We start from the raw sequence: 19,646 nt of genomic DNA, 5'->3' as shown, positions 1-19,646 counted from the left end.
CTGCATGGGTGCATAAAATAAACTGGGATAATTTAAAACTTTCTTTGGCTTTGAGCACACAGGACACATCTCAGTTGTTTGCTCTATTCTTGGTCTAAGGCAGCAAAATGAACCAAGCCAGACTACACATGGGGGGTAGGGGGAAGAGGCCTGGATACTACACAGTTTGGGGGTAGGGGGAAGGATGGGACCTACTTTATTCACAAAATGCAACACTGACATTTTCCAAGTATCTTGCTGACCAGACCAAAACAAGATTTTTGAAAGTTAACAGCAATAAAAAGAGCACGTCAGTATTTTAAATGTGTTGCTATGCAAGGCGGAGAACAGGCGAATCACAGGAACATGCCACACCTTCCAGCTGCGATGTTTGCCTAACAACTGATAAGGGCATACAGCACTGGCTGCTGTGGGAGCCTACCCAGTAGGTACCAGTGCTGACTGCAGGGAGAAAGAACTCAATACCTCCTCATGCACTGGGTAGCTCTTGATGGCAGCAAATGACCAAAAGAGCGGTTTCATCCTGAAGTACATGGCAGGGCAGCTGCAGGAAGTTTCTTCTGTGATTACACATGCTCCCACCCACCCAGCTGCCATCAGTCCCAGTTACGGCACAGAGAAGCACTTATGTTTCATGCATATGCCTGCACAGAAACACGCGCAGCAGGGAAAAAATCCCCTGGGTATCAAATACAGAAATAGCACTGAAAACCTTGTCCTCTGATAGAGTCATTGCAGTGTTTTCCCAGATCAATAAACGGCATGCCTTGTGGCAGGATCACCATCACATGTGTATCGCTAACTTTAATTTCCATCTTCATCTATCAGCTGGCACTTGCTACCTCCAGACTGTAGCAAGGATAAAAACAATTCAGTTTACAAGAAGCACAGCACTGTGTGAACCCGCTGTGCGAAGTCCTGTATTTATAGAAATGGCTATAAATAATAAAAAATCTGCAGGGACTGCTGACCCACATACATACTGTATATTCTGAATGTATTCAGAATGCATGTATTAAATCTGCAAACTAACGACTGTGACACCTCTCACCTCGCCCCTTTTCCCTTTCCCTCAGTTTGGTTTGGGAGCTCAGTACACCACAAAAATAGCCTGGTGGAGGGAAGGGAAGGGGAGGGGGTGAGGGAAGAGGCGGAAAGGAAATAGAGAGAAGCAGCTTTGCCTTCCATTGTTAAAGCCACAGCCCACTCACAAATCATGTTTCCAGCCTGCAGAGTGAAAAGCACAGAATTGCTAGCAATGAGGTATAAGCTCTTCCTATCAGCATTGCTGTTTTGAGTAACTGAATTATTCTGTGGAGTAATTTGACAAGCCGACAGACTGCCCATCAAATGAGAACCAGAATGCATGCCATTTGCAAGATGAGGCAGCAATAAGCTTTTAATCAGTTTCCAACAAGAGCAATTAAAGTGAGGTGGTGTATTAATGGATTTTTTTCCTCTGCAAAGTCAAGAAGTGAACATTAAGTGCACTCTGAAGGGGAGGGAACACACAGAGAGGACAACTCATCAGCCCCTTTTACAGTTTCAACACTCAAGATAAATGAAAAAGAAAATGTAAAAAGTTAAACAATGGCCAATAAATAGTTTTATAAAATGCATACAGGGGCCTGATCCAAATCTCAGAAGGACTTTCAGTATTGATTTTTCTGAGTATTAGACTAAGGTCTAAAGCGAAATGACAGATTCTGCTTGCCATGTCATGAGAAGATAACCTAAATGAGCTACACGGTAACGAGAAATGCCAAAGGCAATAGCGGAGCTTACTGTTTTTCTCCATTTGACCAACTGTGCAGTAAACCAACTTAACACAGCCAGTCTAAGGATGTCTCTAAAGTCCTGGCAGGGGGGGAAGGTAAGGCCTTAACCTGGAATGCAAAGACACCACCTTAGTCCCCAGACATGAGTGGCAGGGATGGCCTGGCAGGGTCATGTCCTGAAGTTCCAGGTAAGATTAAAAAAAGCACAGGGTATGTTTGTGGAATCGCTCTGATATATCATTTCTGTTTTGTGAAAGCCTGGGGAAGGATGTGTTATGTGGTGGGACCAGTGCCACTTTAGAACTGAGGTTAAAAAAGGTGCTGCACTTCAGTGCAACTCCCTGAGTTGCTTTCATCACCAAATAAAAAAAGATTTGCTTTCTCCAGTGTGGTGGGAACAGGAGCTCACAAGTGGATTCCAGCTACACTTCAGGGTAGTAGTTAGCACGTGCTTAACTTTAAATGTATGCTTAAATCCCACCAACTGGCTATTAAATGTCACATGAATCGAAGAGATCTAACAACAACAACAAAAAATCCCCAGAAAATACTACACTCCATTTTTCACTCCTGAGGGACGCAGAGTTCACATTACACGTTATGGTCCATACGTCACCCAGTGAACTTGCCAGACTCCAGCTGGGAAGTCAGAACATTTGTCCCCTCCTACCCCGAGGCAGCTGCCAAAGCAGCAGCATAGCAAGGATAGCAACCTCCCACTCGGGCTGACTGTACCTGCGAAACCACTGGCCGAGCACTCGCAGGGAGAAGCGTTCAGCTCTGCCACTGAACGACAGCAGCCTGGATTTATCAGGCTGCTCCCTACAAGAAACAATCCCAACTGCCTGGATCTTGCTGATGCAAAGATGTGTTTAAAAATGAAGTGTTTTCTAGCAAGGGGAACAGGGCTTGAACAATAATAATCTCACTGGATATTTTCCAAGGCAGCTGAATATTCCCAGTAAGCCCTGTAAGAGTTAACAGAAGAACACTACCCCTATTATTGTAGTAACTAAAAATGCTGGAGCATATTTATGAGTGTCCAGAATTCATTTTCCCCTCAGTGAAGGGAAATGCTAACAAATGACAGGAACACTTGTGGTTCCACTTGGGAGTATTTATCAGCTACTGGGCTTAAATCCTCTAGAATGAAACTTTCAAAGCTAAGTTGATCTACAAAGTCTGTAGGATACAAACAGAAAGCCTGCTCCTAAAGAAAACACCAGCAGAAACTGACACTGAGGTCTGCAGGCACAGTATGAGGTCTCCGGGGCAGGTGTTGCTACAAGAGACCATAAACCACAAGACTGAAAATAGAAAGATCACGAGGACAGTTTTTCTAGGAAATTAAGGAACCCCAAGGTACAGACAGGTACATAATAGGATTTTCCAAAAGTGCCTAAATGAACTACAGATCCGATTATCCTCTCAGTGGGAATCACAGATAGGTGTCCAACCCAGTAGAAAACTTCTCATAATTCCACTCAGCAAAATGTGCAGGTGCCTCCCTATCTTCCAAAATCCTAGATCTTGCATATGGCTAGATATGTGTAAGTAAATATGCCAATTTGCACGCTGCTGAGATAGCATCAGTTGCTGGTACTAAGCAGGTGAGAAACTGAAAGCTGCTTGCATGAAGCTTGATCTGAGCTAACTGCCTTTGTAAACTCTGGCTTCAAGTAGTAAAAACATTCTCGAGACTGTAAAACAACAGGTGGTGTAGCCACTGCAGTAGGGACCACTTCTGTCAGGCCCATTCGTATCTCTGGAAGAGTGATTGAGATCTCAGGGTACACAAGACATGTTGTGGGGGTAGCAGATATGACACAGGGTCCTTTAGGAGATGTGTGCCCTGCCAGGGCAGTAACTAGAGGCTATGCAGTGAAAACTAGAAGTCAAAGGGCACTGAAAAGCTACATTTAAGTAACAGAAGCTCATCCACTGTATTTTAAACTTCAATGAGCTTATACATATAGGTACTCAAACAGAAGATTATTGGTACAATGGTAAATTTACGTCCTTCCGAAGGTATTCACCTTCTTGACTTTTAAATGAGCTCTCCTTAGGAAAAAGAAAAATCTGACATTAACAAGAGTTAACATTAATATCTTTTTGACAGTCTCAGCAGTAAGCCTAACTACAAAAGCGAGTGTTAAAACAAAACAACCAATCCACACACACAGAATAGGCCTGTTGGTGAAGAAGGCCCAAATATATTCAATAGCACATTATAGCTGCTAATTATTATTGTAACATACAACTGTTTAAAGTATAAAAATTATACACTATCTCTCTTCTACACATTCTTGGAACTAGTTGTAATGATGTAAACTACTTAGATTTATTGTTTCGCGTTGATGTTGAATATGCAATTTGTTCTTGATGCCAAGAAAAATAAATAAATCACTACAGGAACAATGATTTCTACAACAATATGATTAATAGTTTCAGATCTGTCATTTCATACAGAAGTTCTGCAACTATTTTCCTTCTTAATGAATGAGTTTCCTTCAGCAAGACAAAAGGCTAAGTCACATCAGGTTTGTTTCTTCCAAAAATTATTTCTTCATTTTCATCTTTCCCTCCTCTGTATCTGTATCTCCCAATTGCCCTTTTCCCACACTGTTCAAGAAGCATCGCTAATTTGTAAGTGGGAATGCAGAACAAATCAGGAATGGTTGGACAAAGCTGAGACTCAAGTATTTCAACACTGTGTCACAGGCAGGGAACTACGGAGGTACTACAGACCATGCTTCAAAAAGGACCTGCCATGCAGAACACTTCCATTTTCCTGTGGACCTTTCCATGCTCACACAAACTACTGAACAGCCAGACCTTATATACATGTGTTAAACAGTAGCAGACAACTTTGGTTGACAGGGCAGGTATGGATAATAATTTCCCCAGTCGTTTCACAGCTATCTATACTTCTTGCAGTGCGCTAGTGTTACTCGACAAATGAGAGATGTTATTCCTTCTTACTGGCCCTCCATTATTTTTTCTAAGACTGAATTCAATGGTCAAATTGAATCTACATCAGACAGGTAATTACAGGGATCTATTTTGGAGTGATGTTACCAGCCTAAGTAACTGGCTGTGTGTCTCACTCTGCTATTGATATCTGCAGCCTTCTTGGGGCTAGCTAACCAAGCAAGCTATTTCTTAAAAAGCCTCATTTAAATTTTAAGCTGACGTAAAGATACTTTGTGAAATACGGGGATAAATCTCTTTCCTTGCTTCCAGTTAAAGGACTCTGACTATGTATTGGTCTCTGACTTGGGTACTGGACTCTGCCTCACCAAAGGTTACTCTATCAGAAACTGGTTAACAATACATACGGAAACACTAATAATTTTTAAAATTCTTTAGCATCGAAGGTAAAAAGGGACTACATTTGTTGACTATGCTTTTGGTTTGGTCCACCTGTATAATAGCAAACTGTGTTATTGATAGCAAATGCACAGCTTGAGCTAAAGTATTACTAGTCAGCTGACACTGAACTGTATGTTATTGTTTTCAATGGCCACTATCCACACACTATCCACGTGTTAATGCTCGTACCGCAGGAATTATCAGGTGATATCTATCACAAAGTACATATATTTTACCAATGACTACTAGAGACAGGTTAGTTTGTGTACACAGACCAATTTCTTTCCATTCTGGTCCAAAGGACCAAGTGAATCAAAGCAAGAACGGCAGCTGCTCTGGGCACCATAATCCCATTGGGCAAGCTGAGGAACTCAGGGAAGAGAAAGACCCCCACAGAAAACATTTAATATACAGAGAAACAGAAGACAGACAAACATGTAACAAACTCCCTTTACATCCACCATTCAGACAGAACACACCTCCTTGGCCATGTCAGTGTATTTCTGCTTTTCTTTTGGATCTAGAACAGCCCACCAATCTGCCAAGATCTTGGTTGCGCCACGATTATCAAGGCGAGGGTGTTCTTTTCGCACGAGAGAGCGATGGCGTTTGCAGAACAAGAGAAATGCATTCATTGGTCGGCGAGCTCGTTGCTCTGAAGACTCGTCATCTTCGGTTTCATCGGCATCCTGCTCTAAACCATCAGCACCAAGGAGCGGCACCTAGCAGAACCGAAAGGGAAGGGATGTAAACTCATTTATCCATGCTTCTCATGGAGACTGAGTGTCTGTGTATGCTGTGTGTGAATGAGGGAGATGCGCATGGATACACACAGCTGTCTCCAAAGGCCATCTGTTCCGTCCAGAATACCCAGAGTTCTACACCAAACCTCCTCACCTGACAGTCCAAGGTTCATTCATGCTCTCTGCAAGACTTAAACTCCAACTTGCAAGTGGAGCAGATTTCTAAGCCAAGGACCATTCTATAGTAACAGTCCTAAAGAGGCTGGAGGGAGGAGATTCTTCCTACCCAACCCCTTCCTACAACCTAGAAATCATCTCAGTGGGATGAAGTCAGTAGAGCTACCTGGGACCTCACTGACTTGTGTTTGCAACGACAAAGTGCATAGGAAGGAAAGTGCATAGGTAACAGTTCCCCGATCTCCTGCTGTTCATTACTCAGCCTGTGAGCTGTGCTGCAGTGCAGCCACTGGCACAGCTGCCCAGTCGCAGCCAGAGGGCACATCTCAAAAATACACACTGCCAAAATACGCTCTCTCCGCTCACAGACCAGCCTGCAAGGGACGCACCACAGAAGACTAGTTCTGACTGAATGAAACTTATTACTGTAGAGACAGAAAACCATCTTCTACCTAACCGCAACACGGCTGTTTTGTGCCACATTGTGGCAAGTGACCTGTAAGGTCAACAGAAAGCACTGTCAGAGTATCAGACTCCTGCTTGTTGCTCCTTATCCCTGTCAAGGTCACTCTTTCTTATCAGTATGGGGCTCAAGGCAGTCTCCTCAGCACTGACCTCTCCGTTCCTGCCTTAGCAAAGCATCAAGGAGATGCAGATATGAACGTTATCCACATGATGGAAACATCACATCTCCAAAACCCATCACCTCCTATTCCCACTTCTTGCTACAGAGGATGAGTCTAACTGTACATTTGTGAGGTGCCACATTGTGGGATCCTTATGAAAAATGGGTAAAGCCAGCATCTTTGAACAATACCAAAATACCAAGCATCAAACGAGAGGCAGATTATTGCACCTGTGCTCTCAATCTTCTGGAGGATAAGTTGAATTTCACATGCAAAGATAGTAAAAATTGACAGCTTTTTCCTCTTTTTCTCTTTTAATATTTGTATTTTTTTAATCTTTAAAAGAGAAAGAAAAGTATTAGTTTTGTATGTCCTCAAAGCCACTAGAAGCAGCTATTAAGCTAACTAACAAGCTAACTTCATGTTTAAAATGAACAATTAAAAAAACCTGTGTCAAAAGCAGGCTTGAGCAATCAAGACCAAGATGTTTAACATTACCAAAACAGCATTGTTTAAAATCTTACAGTCTAACTCTAAAAACCAGTTTTGTCCAAGATTTTAAAAGCATGATTGACAACTCAATTTTTTGTGTTATTTGCTATTTACCTTTATAGCCTTATGGGCACAGCATCACTTCTTTTAATTGGCTGTGTTTATTCACAAAAGAGAACAGCAAGAAGCAAACAAAACAAAAACACAGCTAGGGAGAATCTGACCCACCATTAACCTTCTACAGTCAAAGCATCCAATAAAGTCTACCTTATCAATATCTTCCTCTTCCTCTTCTTCCTCTTCCTCTTCAGAGAAGTCAAGGAGTTTCTTGGCAAGCAGGGGATGCCACTGAAGACACTTTCTTTTTGGTCGCTTTCCAGTTCCTTCTCCTTCTGTCGAATGATCCTTATTCCTACTACTGCCTTTCATTACTGTGACCTGTCATGCAAAAATAGTTGTAAGTTCACAACAAACCCTTAAGCATAAGTGACCATCATATAGATACTTAAACCAGTGACAAATATATGGGGCACTAATGCAAGACTCTCAGAAGTTTTTTGGCAAGGTAATAGATAAAGGTTTATTCCAATTATCAACAACAGCATGGAGTATCTTTTCCAATCTTAACATTTCCACCTAATACCCAGATTAAGAGCATGAAGCAAGGACACTAGCCAGTCCAGCTCTCGAATGTGCTCCTGTCTGAAAGATAGCAGAAAAGCCCTCACACTTCACTGGTCAAGTGAGAGACTCCATAGCTCTTCCGCACTTGTGTCCACTGTAGTTTTTCATATTTTGCCACTGAAAACGTCAGGATATCCCTCTTTTTAGCAGTGGAACATATTGCCAGCCACTCATCTGTTAATCATGCACTTACATATAGCAATGTTGATGCAGAACCCCATGACACTATGAGCTAGGAGCTCCCAAGTGCCATTAAAAGGTGCAATAGGGAAATCTGACTCCCCGCCTAAAGAAGTGAGTTTTACTACATGAATCTGAAGCAAACAACCAGAAGTAGTTACCCTGACACTTCCAAAGTACTCATCAACAAGAGCCCCTGCACAGCAAACAAAACAAACCATCCGCTGAACCAAGTGCATGCAGAAGCTAAATAATACTTCCCCATCTTGTGTGTGTCCTCCTCTAAAAAATACCTCAGAACTACCTCTCAGTAAAAATATACGCTTAACACATGCTAACTACCAATTTAAGGGATGGCTTAAAGATCTGCTACCCAAGTAAGGGGCAAATAAATATGTAAATAAATAAAACCAGCACATCACATCCAAGTACCAAAGTCCACAGGAAGCAAGCACTGCCAGCACACAGTCCGGTCCCTCATAGCCTTCTGTTTACACTGTGTAATGTGACTGGATAATCCTGACAGGAGCACGGCTGGCTTTGCAAGAAAACAATGCAAACATCAAAACAAACAACCTGGAGAGTGGTTAGCCAGCTAGATCTTTATAAAGCTGACAAAAATTGATGAAGTCTCACAGGGACTTCTCACCAGCAGGATAAAGAAGCTAGGCTAAGTCCTGGTCTCGCAGGTGAAGCCAGCAGAAGCTCTGTTGTTGACTCAGGAGAGGGGCATGAAAAGAGATTGAGCATTGTAACTGCAAGGGCACATCACATTTTAGGATGCTGCTTTCTAGAAGATGCCTGCTGGAGTGCTAATGTTTCAGCCTATAGGGGCAGAAAGGAAAGCTGTGACAGTTGCGCTTACCATCAGGGTGAATGCCTCACTAGAACCATCTCACACAGCAGCACTCAGCAGCTACAGCCTGTATAGCTCCAGCCACGCTCCTACATATCCCACCCATTCAGCAATCACTAATTCTGCTTTTGGCTGATCTCTTGTGTGTTTCTTGTTGGTTAACTCACTGGCATTTTGGCAATACGCTCTTGTTTGCACCAGAAATGTGTGTAAGCAGCTGCCTCCCCCACAGACTCCAACAGCACAGAGCTGAAGGACCTTCAGACACTGCTTGCTGGAGGAAACAACTGAACCCTGAAGGAAGCAGGTTCAGAAACTTTAACCTACATTTAAAAATGGCATTTTCCTGGGCATGTATTAGATTTTGTTAGTTCCTCCCCGCTCGTCAGCAGTACCTGGCCCCCACCAGTTAAGGATGCCCTGTAACTTCGTAGCAGCTTGCCATTAAGCTGCACGCTTTGCTGTCCCCATCACACCACTTCTACCTGGAGCACATTTAAACTTTGATTTCATGGCACCTGCTCCTCTGTTCATTTTCTGTAACCAACTCCTGTCTTTTCAGCAAGTATCATATGGCACATAATCACACACCATTTCACCTAAATCTTTGTCTGTGACTTGCAAAGCGGATCCAAATACACAGAAACAAACAACTTTGACTTTAAAAGAACATTAAAGTGTGGAAAATCAAGCCACAATCCAGTATCACGAAATACAAGTTTGACATGGTTTCTGTCCCACCGTGACCTCCGCCATGTACCACACTGCACCGTGCTCCCCATCTGTCTCTCTTCCTAAAGTGCTGAACCACCATTTGCTTTTGTTTGGGGTATTTTTGGACACAAATCGACAAAGTAGCCGAGTTACTGTTCAAGCAGGAACTTCAGCTCCTGTGGGTAACAGGGATTTGTTAAGTCTCAGAGTTTGTTAAATGACAGAGATCTGCCTATTACTGCAGTCAATAAAGCACATGGCATATTTCTGAGCAGAATAAATGCGCTGCAAGTACGACATCAGCTACTCCAGCCCTTACCACTGACTTATCTAGTTGAGCTAATCATATGGTTTCTGCCTACAGTCAGTCCTAAGTAAGATGAGTATTACTGGTAGCCTTCTACCCTGTCAGTGTGAAACTAAATTAATGTTTGAAGAGTGCTCCATGATCCTCCTTTACAAAGCTTAGCTGAAGTCTCAGTGCTATTTCAACAACAGCATTGCCTTTAGCTGGCAACTCTCTGCCTGCTGCCCTTCAAAAGATGAGCAAGAGAAAACTTCACAGGACTTAAGTGATCCCATGGTGTATTTTACGCATGTTCTCCATCACCCCGAGGCCCTGCCTATGCTCTACGCTGAGCTTGGCAAGGCAGCACAGACCCTAGGCACCGGTCACCTTGCAAATCCCAAAGGGGCTCTCAGTACGTTAGGTCTCTTCACTACTGCCCAGCTCACAAATCATTTTTGTTTTCACACATGAAGGCTAGGTACTGAACACCCAGTTACCCCTAAAATGAATTAACCAAAGCTCACTGCACATTAGTGCTGAAATAGAAACGTATGCTCAGCTCCAGGAATTCAAGTGATGTTCATTAGGTTGTTTTCTTAAATTGCGAACCATTTTACCCTAGTCATCACCCTGAAGCAGCAGTTCTACTATAAATAGGCTTTTTAGCAAGATGGGTTGTTACCCTATCAGCTGAGCCAGCATTTAGGAGATCCAAGACACAGAGTAAGTCAGATCCTGGCTGTTACACAGGCACCATTTACTACAGAAAGACACACAGGTGCTCTTTGCTTCCACTTCAGAGTGAATCTCTGCAAAGTTCAACAACAAAAATCCTCCTGATTTAACCCCACTGATGGAAGGACTGAGGCTACAGACTGACTTCAAACTTTATTTCTACAGCATGGCCTGGAAGCCCCCTGCCCCTTAAGTATGTCAAGCTATATACTCTATCCTCTATGCCTTCTCTTCTTTCCTGTAAAATAGGAGGTCATTCATAACATGAACAGATAAACTATTTCAGCCCCTATTTTTTAATACTTTGGCGTTTCCAAATCCTTTTCCCCCATTTTTGCTTATTCAAGTTCTCCTAAGTTTTGATCTACACTTCAGAGACTTTTTTGGTGTTCATTTTTTGCTGATGCCTCTCTCAGTCAAATGTAGGATTGGCATCATGAAAAAATGTTCATCACATGGGAGTTTTCCTCTTAAAGAATGGATGCTGACATAGTGTGATGAACTTGTTTTCCTTTGGATTGCTTCATCTGCCATATTACTACCCCCACACTTCATGGGCATTTCTGTCATAATCATTGATATATTCACATACAATTATGTAATTATGAGAGAAGCTGTCCCATTAAAAAAAATCCAGTCAAATGCAAAACACAGCTAACATGGACACTTTCATTCATTTTTTTTTAAATGTAAGATTTTGGCAAGATATAGCGTAACTACTTAGACAAGACACTCCATGGCCAAGTGAATGCATGCATAATTAAATGACAGTGCAAGTTTTACTGACATTATTTACTTGTTGAGTGGCAAAACATCAACAGAATCCATTTAGTGGACTCTTCAGATTGTATTTATTTATCTGATTTTTTTCCCCTTGACACATCATCAATAGCACATTAGTTGCTTGTTTTGTATGGGAGATGGGAAGCTGGCAGACAGAAGCAAGCAAAAACACCAGCTCCTTCTCTCCCTCTCAGGGATCCCTGAGTGCTGGCAACCATCCCTACCAGCAAGCTTTTGAAAAGAAAGCTGGACATGGACCCTACAAGAACTGAAGCATGCGTTTAAGCTTGGCAATTAAACAGTTCCATAGAAAGTCACAGAACAAGTCATAGGCAGCCTTTGCAGGATTTGGGGCTTAAAAGTATAGAAGATACACAGCACCCAAAGTGCAAAGTTCGCAATAACTGGAATTTATGAACCATATCACACACACACATGAAAAAAGTAATTTCTTCTACAGTATCAGTAAAAATATCATGTATCTTTTAAGGCAGATGTAATGGCTTTTAGAAGTTAGCAGGAGGAAAAACAATTAAAACCAGCTAACAAGATTTTACAAGATATTTCTCAGCTTAAAGATGACCAAAAAGTGACAGACACTAGGGAGAAAGTAGGAATATTCCAACAAGACAAAAGTATGGACAGCTTTGCTTAAAATAAGCCACATGTGCTTTATAACATCACCAGAGGATACCTGTCAAGGCTGACATTCATGATCCACTGACAGCAAGAGATACCTTCAGGGTGATGCTCTACACCTACCTTTAGAGCAGATACAGATCAAACGTTACAGAGATATTACACTAGTAAAAAAAAAAAAAAATTTTTTGTTTTTGGTGTGTGTGTGTGTGTGTGTGTGTGCTGGCTCTATTATTTCCTTTCTGGTCCTGGAAACATTAATCAAAGAGTCAGTTTTCTTGGATGTCTTACGAATATGTATACCTAATAGGGCTTCAGAGAAAAAAAAAATTAAGATTCCTTAAGAAACGAGCTGGATGGTGGGGGAGAAGAATGATTGTTTAGCTTTTTACAGCATACATTTCTATTTCAATTACACAACTGTATGCAAGTCTTCATTTTTTAAGTGTTCATTAACAACAAGTGTTTGATGACCTTCACTGACATTAAGTTTTGTTTTCCTCCTTCCTATCTCCCTCTGATATTTATAAAACCTCATGTAGACAGGTGACCAACTTCTGCAGTCCTAATTTTGGGACTATCTCACCCCACGGCTGATCTGTCACCAAGAATGCCGCTAGTGCTTGTACTGAAAAAGCTGGACTCACCAGGCGTTCCCCAAACTACATCCACAAACACCGAAATCCTTATAAAGATCTTTAAAAGTAACAAAGTGCTGTAAGGCACATGTTGTAATATAGGCTAGAAAGAAATCCAAGACCTGCAAAAGCAGAACCCCAGAGATGTGAATTGTGACTATCGTGTTAGTCCCTGTTGGCAGGTTCTCCATGGAAGAACGTCTGAACTTCAGCAATGCTCATCTTATTTCCATGAGGACAGTGGAAATGAATTTCTGTTTTCCTGTTACCTTAAAACCACATTTCCTGGAGTCCAGCTGGGCCCTCAGCGGACTCCATGCAGATTACTGGTACAAAGGAACAAAGGGAAAGTTTCAAGTGGATTTTCCACACTTTCTGCTCTGGTTTATGCTATCTAAGTTCTCTACTATTTTATAAAAACAAATACCAAAGTGAGAAAAGAAAAACGAACTATGACACTAATGGCTTTGTGTTTTGGGGGCTACTGAGTCAGTGAACTGAGCTATTTCAACAAAGAAGCAGGAGACTGGGAAATGAGTTCATGTTCTCACAGTTCTAGTGGGCTGAAGAGGTATTTGAATTTTCAAATAAAAGCAAAAGGAGATTGCTGGCAGTAAAATACACCTACACAAATACAAAAGTTTTTTTTAAAAAAATAAATATATTTTAGCTCTGGAATAACTGAACCAGAGTATTTCTATAATGAAGGACAAAACTAGTTGGCACTAATTACTGACCAGTCAGTGAATATATTCTTTATTGTTTCACAGTGGAAAGCCATTAATGAGCTTTCTAACTTACGGAGATGTGATCGTTTAATGGGGGACATACTGAGACTCAATGGAGTCCTGTTTGCTAGCAGAGGTTTGGGATAGACTGTCACCACACAAAACACTTAGCAACACAGCAACAAGTCTTCCTTAATTTTTAATGACATGCTCTTCCATCTCCATAAATGATTTTAAACTATTCCTTATTCTCTTAAACTTAGATCTGAGTTGCTTGCTTTCTTTGTTCTCTAATACATAAAATTAAACCCCAAGGTCATCAAAAGAATGCCAACAGCACTTTTTTGAATTTTTGGGATTTTTTTAAGTGAATCTTTCATGCCTACCAAAGAGGAATAAAAGCAACATATAATAAAAGTCAGCAGATTTTAAACTTCAGCTCTATTCTTTCTCTGCTCATTCACACATGCACAAAAAAATAAGATGTTCTTTGCGGGTTCTTAATGCAAAGAAATCAACCACATTTTGTCTAGTATGAAAAGCACTTTATGTTGAACAACTGTACTCGCAATTAGCATGGTATCAGGATGCTTCAATTAAAAACAAAGGGTGGAGGGGGATAAATTTGTTACTAGTGTTCACTTGCCTTTTTTATGTGCGTATCATTTAGTTTTGCTTTTGGTTAATACTGTCATAGTTAATTCTTCAGAGCTATTGGTCAGAATGGTTGTAAGGGCATTTCAAGTGTTAGCTCTCTCCAAATCTGCTTTTAAAATGGAAACCACACAGACAACAAGTACACAGGATGGCACAAGAAAACCTCACACTTAACAAGAAAACCTCATGCATTCAATAAATACAAAAAAACTTGCCTATTCTGTGCAAGAAATATTCTGCCCTGATATGCTTGTGTCACCATTTCAGGCAACTGTGTTTCAAAAGATACTAAATGAACATGAATCTTTCCATTAGACTTCGGCATAATATAAGAAATTAAGCTTGAAAAGTCATGAGGAGATATGTAATCTACTGCAAAGTCTTGTAATAATGGCTGATTTTAATGATTTCTCATTTGTTTTTCTTTCTAGATCTCTTTTTTCCCTCTCTTCATTTACAGAAGACAACATGAAGAAACACAATAAAATAATATTTTACTTTGTAGGGAGTTCTTCAGTCTTTAGGAATGTCCTCATTAAAATAAGTGAAAGACAGGAAAACCCTGCCTGCTACAAAATTGCCCTCAAAAGACACACTTTGGAACTGGATCCTATCACTACAGTACACGAGTAAACTGATTAGGAAATTAAGAAGACAAAACTTAGCATAGATCTTGACTACTGGGTTTTCCTTATGCCCCTGCCAGAGAACAAACATGGCTGACTGGACCTTACTCGACCAAGTGAGTATTTCAACCTACACTCAGCCTGAAATTCAGTATGTAACCCAAACTTGAGAGTGCTACATTAGCTACAGTACTGGAAAACCAAGTTAAGAGTGTATCATGGTTAGGCTACCATCAAGTGCTTGTTGTCATTAGGGCAAACTACTTGTTAAACTACAACTTGGTATTTGTAGTCCAAAAAATATGCAAACAGTAAAAAGACAGGGAAAGATGGGGAAGAAAAAAGGGTGAAAAAAAGGCAAAGAAAAGAAAAAAGAATGAAGAAAAAGGGCAAAGAATAATAAAGGAAAAGCTCTGTGAAAATTAGCATCGTTTAGCTTGACAAAGACAAAATAACAGGCTTTGTATACATAAAAGGCATCAGCAAATAATCTATTTTCCACATCCACAATGCAGAGCACAAGTGGGTGGCCTCTGCTGACAGGAAGGAAAATGGAGGCCAAGCCCCGGAGACGCTCCCTCGCAGGCAGCAGCAGGGACGTCTGTGCTGGGGGGGTCACCCAGCACCCCGGGACCCCCGGGGCTGCGGCACACAGGGCAATGGCACTGCTGAACAAACTGCCCAAGCTGTTGTGTGTCGTCCCCCTCAGCCTATATGCTAAATGTAAACAAAATTAATCTAATTATGAAAACTAAGGGGCATGTGGTATTTCAAACATGTAACTAAAATACAAAGTATTTTAAAATGTATTCAGAATGCAAGTAGGATGGTTGGATGGGAGTTTGGACAATCTTTATAAAAACAACCACCCCCCAGTTCTCTGAAGTCTTTCATTATTTTGGTTTTTTCCCCCCATTTCGATGTTTTTTTTTTCCCCAGTCTGAATGCCAGGTAACAGCCACTTATTAGGTAAAACCAAATCAGTACATTTATCTAAAAACTTATCAGTGCTGGAAGGTACCAACTACCAGGCTTGCGGGAATTGGCTCCCGGACCTACAAAAACAACCTTTATAAAGAGAGAAACGGTTTAGGAAAGAGTCAAGCTTTTATTTTCTATTATGCTTTACCCTAAATAAACCTAATCTCTGAGAAAAGTCAGGACTTCAAACAGTAATTATTAATTTTTAAAAAATAACAAACTGACAAACACTTTTCAAACGGACTTGCTGAGGCCAGACACAACAGGTTCGGCTGTATTTTGGACCAAACTTTTAATGAAAATCTTGTGGATGAAATGGCGAGCCACCACCCCCACAGGAAACATTTGCTCTGTTTGGGCCACACAGCTTCCATCTGGCAGAAACATACTGCTTCCACACCAAAACGAAAGACTGACGCCACTCAAAAACAACGCACATCCACAAACCCAACACCTGTTCAGTAGGTGAGCATTAAATCCAGAAGGAGGCAGTACAGGAAACACACCTGCCCGACTGGCACACCAATTTGGGAGCAGGAGGGGGATCCGCGTGCTGTGGGGGACAGGTCAGGGAAAATGAGGAGGTGGCATCAGAAATGCTGCTGCTATGCAATGTCAACAGTGACCTGCGCCAGGGTGGTGACAAAACAGCTGGTAACTGCATCATGGCACTGGTACCCACACAGGATAAAGGGGGGCTGAAAAGCAGAGTCTGGGGTGCTGGACCCAGCAGTTGTGCCGTGGCCAGGCAGCCAGGGAGGCTGTGGGCAGGCAAGGGCTGCGGGGCAGCCTGTGGCAGGGCAACCTCCCGTCTGGCTGCCGCCCGGGGCACAGTGAGGGGCTACGGGCGTGTGCCCAGCGGCTGGTACAGCTGCTGGGGCGCAGGGGGGAACAGGACCCACCAGCCAGTCAAGCACCGCTCCCACCACACTGAACCCACGGGCGACAGGCTGGGCACGTTTGACTGTGTTAGGGCTCCTGCACCCATGTGCCAACTCTCCAGTCGTATCAAGCCATGACCCAGAGTTTTGGGAAGAGGGAAACGGCAGTAAATACCTGCTGCGGGGAAGAGGAGAAGCCACGCTGGCATTCGGCAGCTCTGCTGAGCAATGCCCTCGCAGGAGGCCTTCGTGGGCCCAGAGGAAAGCCAACGAGGTGCTGGAGGCTTTCTCGGAGCAGGCTCCCCACGAGGTCGGGGCTGGAGGAGAGGGAGGATGCAGAGCAGAAGCCGAGCCTGGGCAGCAGGTGAAAGGGTTGGAGGTGTTTACTTCCAAACCGGCCCCAGCCCCGGGGGTTCCAAACTGGCAGCCGGGGGGGGAGGGGGAGGGGGGAGCGGGCAGCGAAGGGGGAAGGGAAGCTCTCATCTGAGGCTCGCCCTTTTAAAAGTAAACTAAAAAAAACCCCAAACCAACAAACAAACAAAACCCCCAACAACAAGCAGCACGCAACACGGAAATAAAACACCAGCCAACCCACCCAAACGGTTTGCGGGCAATTGTCTCTGTGAAGCGGCTCGCTGGTGCAGTCGAGGGGAGAGCTGCTCGTCTCCCCTGTGCCGCAGAGCGCGCGTCTCCGATGGAAGAGTTCACCTTGCAGAAACAGGTTTGGGGGTGTAAATCACTAACATCTTTATTCAAACGCATTAATGCCTCTAAACAGGAGCCTCCACAGAAGGATGCAATTTAAACAGTTTGAAGTAACCAGCCATAATCCTTTTGTATTAACTTTTTTTTTTCAGATTGTGTAGCTTTCTTCCAGAGTCACTTGAAAAAAAGCAGTTGTGTGAAGACTCAGGTCTTAACCAAAACAGGCCTTTTTTTGCCTTGAATTTAAGTTACATTAGGACATTTGCTATTGCAGGATTCATTTCAGCCTTCAGCAGCTGCAGAAGCAGAAACAACCAAACAAGAAACCCAGCACATCACAGGCCACAGCTACACTTACTTCACCGAAATGTTGACCAGAGTCCAGTGACACACTCTGCTAGCCAGAATTTCTGCGTCGTAAAGTGCAGAAGACAAGCATTTGTTAGGGTGAGAGCCACCTTTCCAGACACCAGGTACTAACCACCCCAACGTACCAACCGACTGCCACAGCAGGTCTGCCCACAGCCATGCGCATCCTCTGGGAAAATCCACCTGGATTAGCCTAGCGGCTTCCTTTGCCTGGCACTCCTGGAGAGCAGGCAGGGGTTTCCCTCGCTGCATGCTCTGTGCAGTGCAAACGCAAAGGAGCCAGGCACTGGGGAGCAGCGCCAGGCCTCCCGCAAATGTAGGTGAAGTCAGTCACCCCGGGGATGGATACACTGGGACACCTGCGCTACTGAACCTGGCCCTGCTCCTAGGTGAAGGAGACGTGACACACCCAGCCAGAAAGCTTTGGCATCCTTTTGCTCCAAAGCAGCATTTCTTTTTGCTCCTACATCTGCTGCCACAACAGGAGAGAGTGCCAACAAACCTGGGAAGGTGAGCAGAATAAATGCCTGAAATTCAAAACACAGAGGAGGCAGAGCACAACCTACTTTGCAATGCTTCCTCCCACGGAGAGGGGGATAATGACACCGCGCGCTACAAAAGCCCTCTGCTGACGCCAGAGCAATTTATCAATAGCACACTTTTCCTCCAGGAACACAAAGTAGACTGTGAAATGCAACCACCTCTCAGACAGGAGACGAGTACTTGTCTGCAGAGCATCACAGACCATCGCGACAGCACAATCCAGAAAACACTGACTTTTAGCAAGTTAAAGCAGGGGAGAAATTTTGACAGAGAGAATAGTTGCCCGACAGCAATGAAAACAAGGGTCCAGAACTGAGAGAGCATTCACATACACACCCCGAAAAATTTGCTTTGTGCTCCTGTGAGATCAGGACTACCTGAGCCTGCATGAAGAGCAGCTTTTTAGAAAGACAGCTGTCATTCCTGTGTTTTGCCATCATTTTAATATCGTCCTAAATTTTTTCATAAAATGAAAATCTTTGTGATTTGTTAACTGGATCACCAAGGGGTTCCCCTCTAGCTTTTACAAGTCACTAAATGGTTAATCTCAGTGTAAAGAGCTTTAGAGCCAGCGAGATCACAGGTAAGATGGCCACAGGAAATACTTAATGAATTTCAGTGCGTGGGTACTGCCACCAGCTCCCACGAGGGCATCTGCAGTTCAGCAACAGCTCCCTCACTGAAGGGCCTATCGGGTAAGAAAAAGTCAAACTGAAATTTTATACAAACAAGAGCGATGGCCTGGAGTTCTGCTCACAGCCTTCAGAGGATGAGACCCTGAAGGGGGGGGAAGTCAGTCTTTTTGACTTGCCACTCTCAAAGCTTCATTCTTATCTTTGATTAGTAGGCATACAAATTGCTGTAGGGTCCAGTCACAGCAGAAACACAGCCAAGTGCTTTTGCGCAGTGTGGAGCAGCACAAAAGAGGAGACGTTCCTGCAGCAGACATCGCAGGGTAAGCACAGCTGAATGGGAAAATTGTTCAACTCTCCTTTTCGCCTCTTGTTGATTGTGTCCTAGCGTCTTCTGCAAAACCGGGACAATGTGGCTGTGTCCATCACTACTGAAATCCATTCTAAGGTTTACCATGTGCGTAACGAAGCTTTCATAATAAAATTCAGTCATAATTACTACCAGTGTCAGGGGAACCATATACAGCTCTATGAGCAAATGAAAGAATTAGTCCCTTAATACATATTTAATAGGCCATAAAACATCCTTGCACAAACCAGTATTATACTTTGTCTACTTTCGCTCTCTTCAACTCATGTACAACAGGCTAAGACAGTTGTCCACACAACCCCTTGAAACAGCTATACTACCCACTGCTCCTACAGAAGAAGAATCAAATTAATGGCTACAGACAGTATTTACTCAGCTTTGCTCATTTTCAATATTATTAGCTCATAAATCATGGTAATGTAACTCTTAGACATCTCAGAAACAACAA

The 19,646-nt window shown here is 42.9% G+C and overlaps 1 protein-coding gene across 22 annotated transcripts in view; it reads right to left on the bottom strand.

Moving 5' to 3' along the window:
* Positions 1–19,646, bottom strand: part of BBX (BBX high mobility group box domain containing) — a 146,293-nt gene that overhangs the window by 51,969 nt on the left and 74,678 nt on the right. For 21 of the 22 annotated variants that reach the window (XM_072884485.1, XM_072884495.1, XM_072884540.1 and 18 more), the window contains 2 exons: positions 7,456–7,626; positions 5,630–5,872 (listed from right to left, as the gene is read on the bottom strand). In XM_072884485.1, coding sequence (XP_072740586.1) covers positions 5,630–5,872; positions 7,456–7,617 — 405 coding nt within the window. In that variant the 5' untranslated portion in view covers positions 7,618–7,626. The remainder of the gene's footprint in view (positions 1–5,629; positions 5,873–7,455; positions 7,627–19,646) is intronic. The other variant, XM_072884580.1, reaches the window with a different exon arrangement.

This window comes from Ciconia boyciana, chromosome 1 (genome assembly GCF_034638445.1).
Source record: "Ciconia boyciana chromosome 1, ASM3463844v1, whole genome shotgun sequence".
Lineage (NCBI taxonomy): Eukaryota > Metazoa > Chordata > Aves > Ciconiiformes > Ciconiidae > Ciconia > Ciconia boyciana.
Note: the sequence above shows the minus strand (reverse complement) of the source record. Positions and strands in the feature narration are given on the sequence as shown.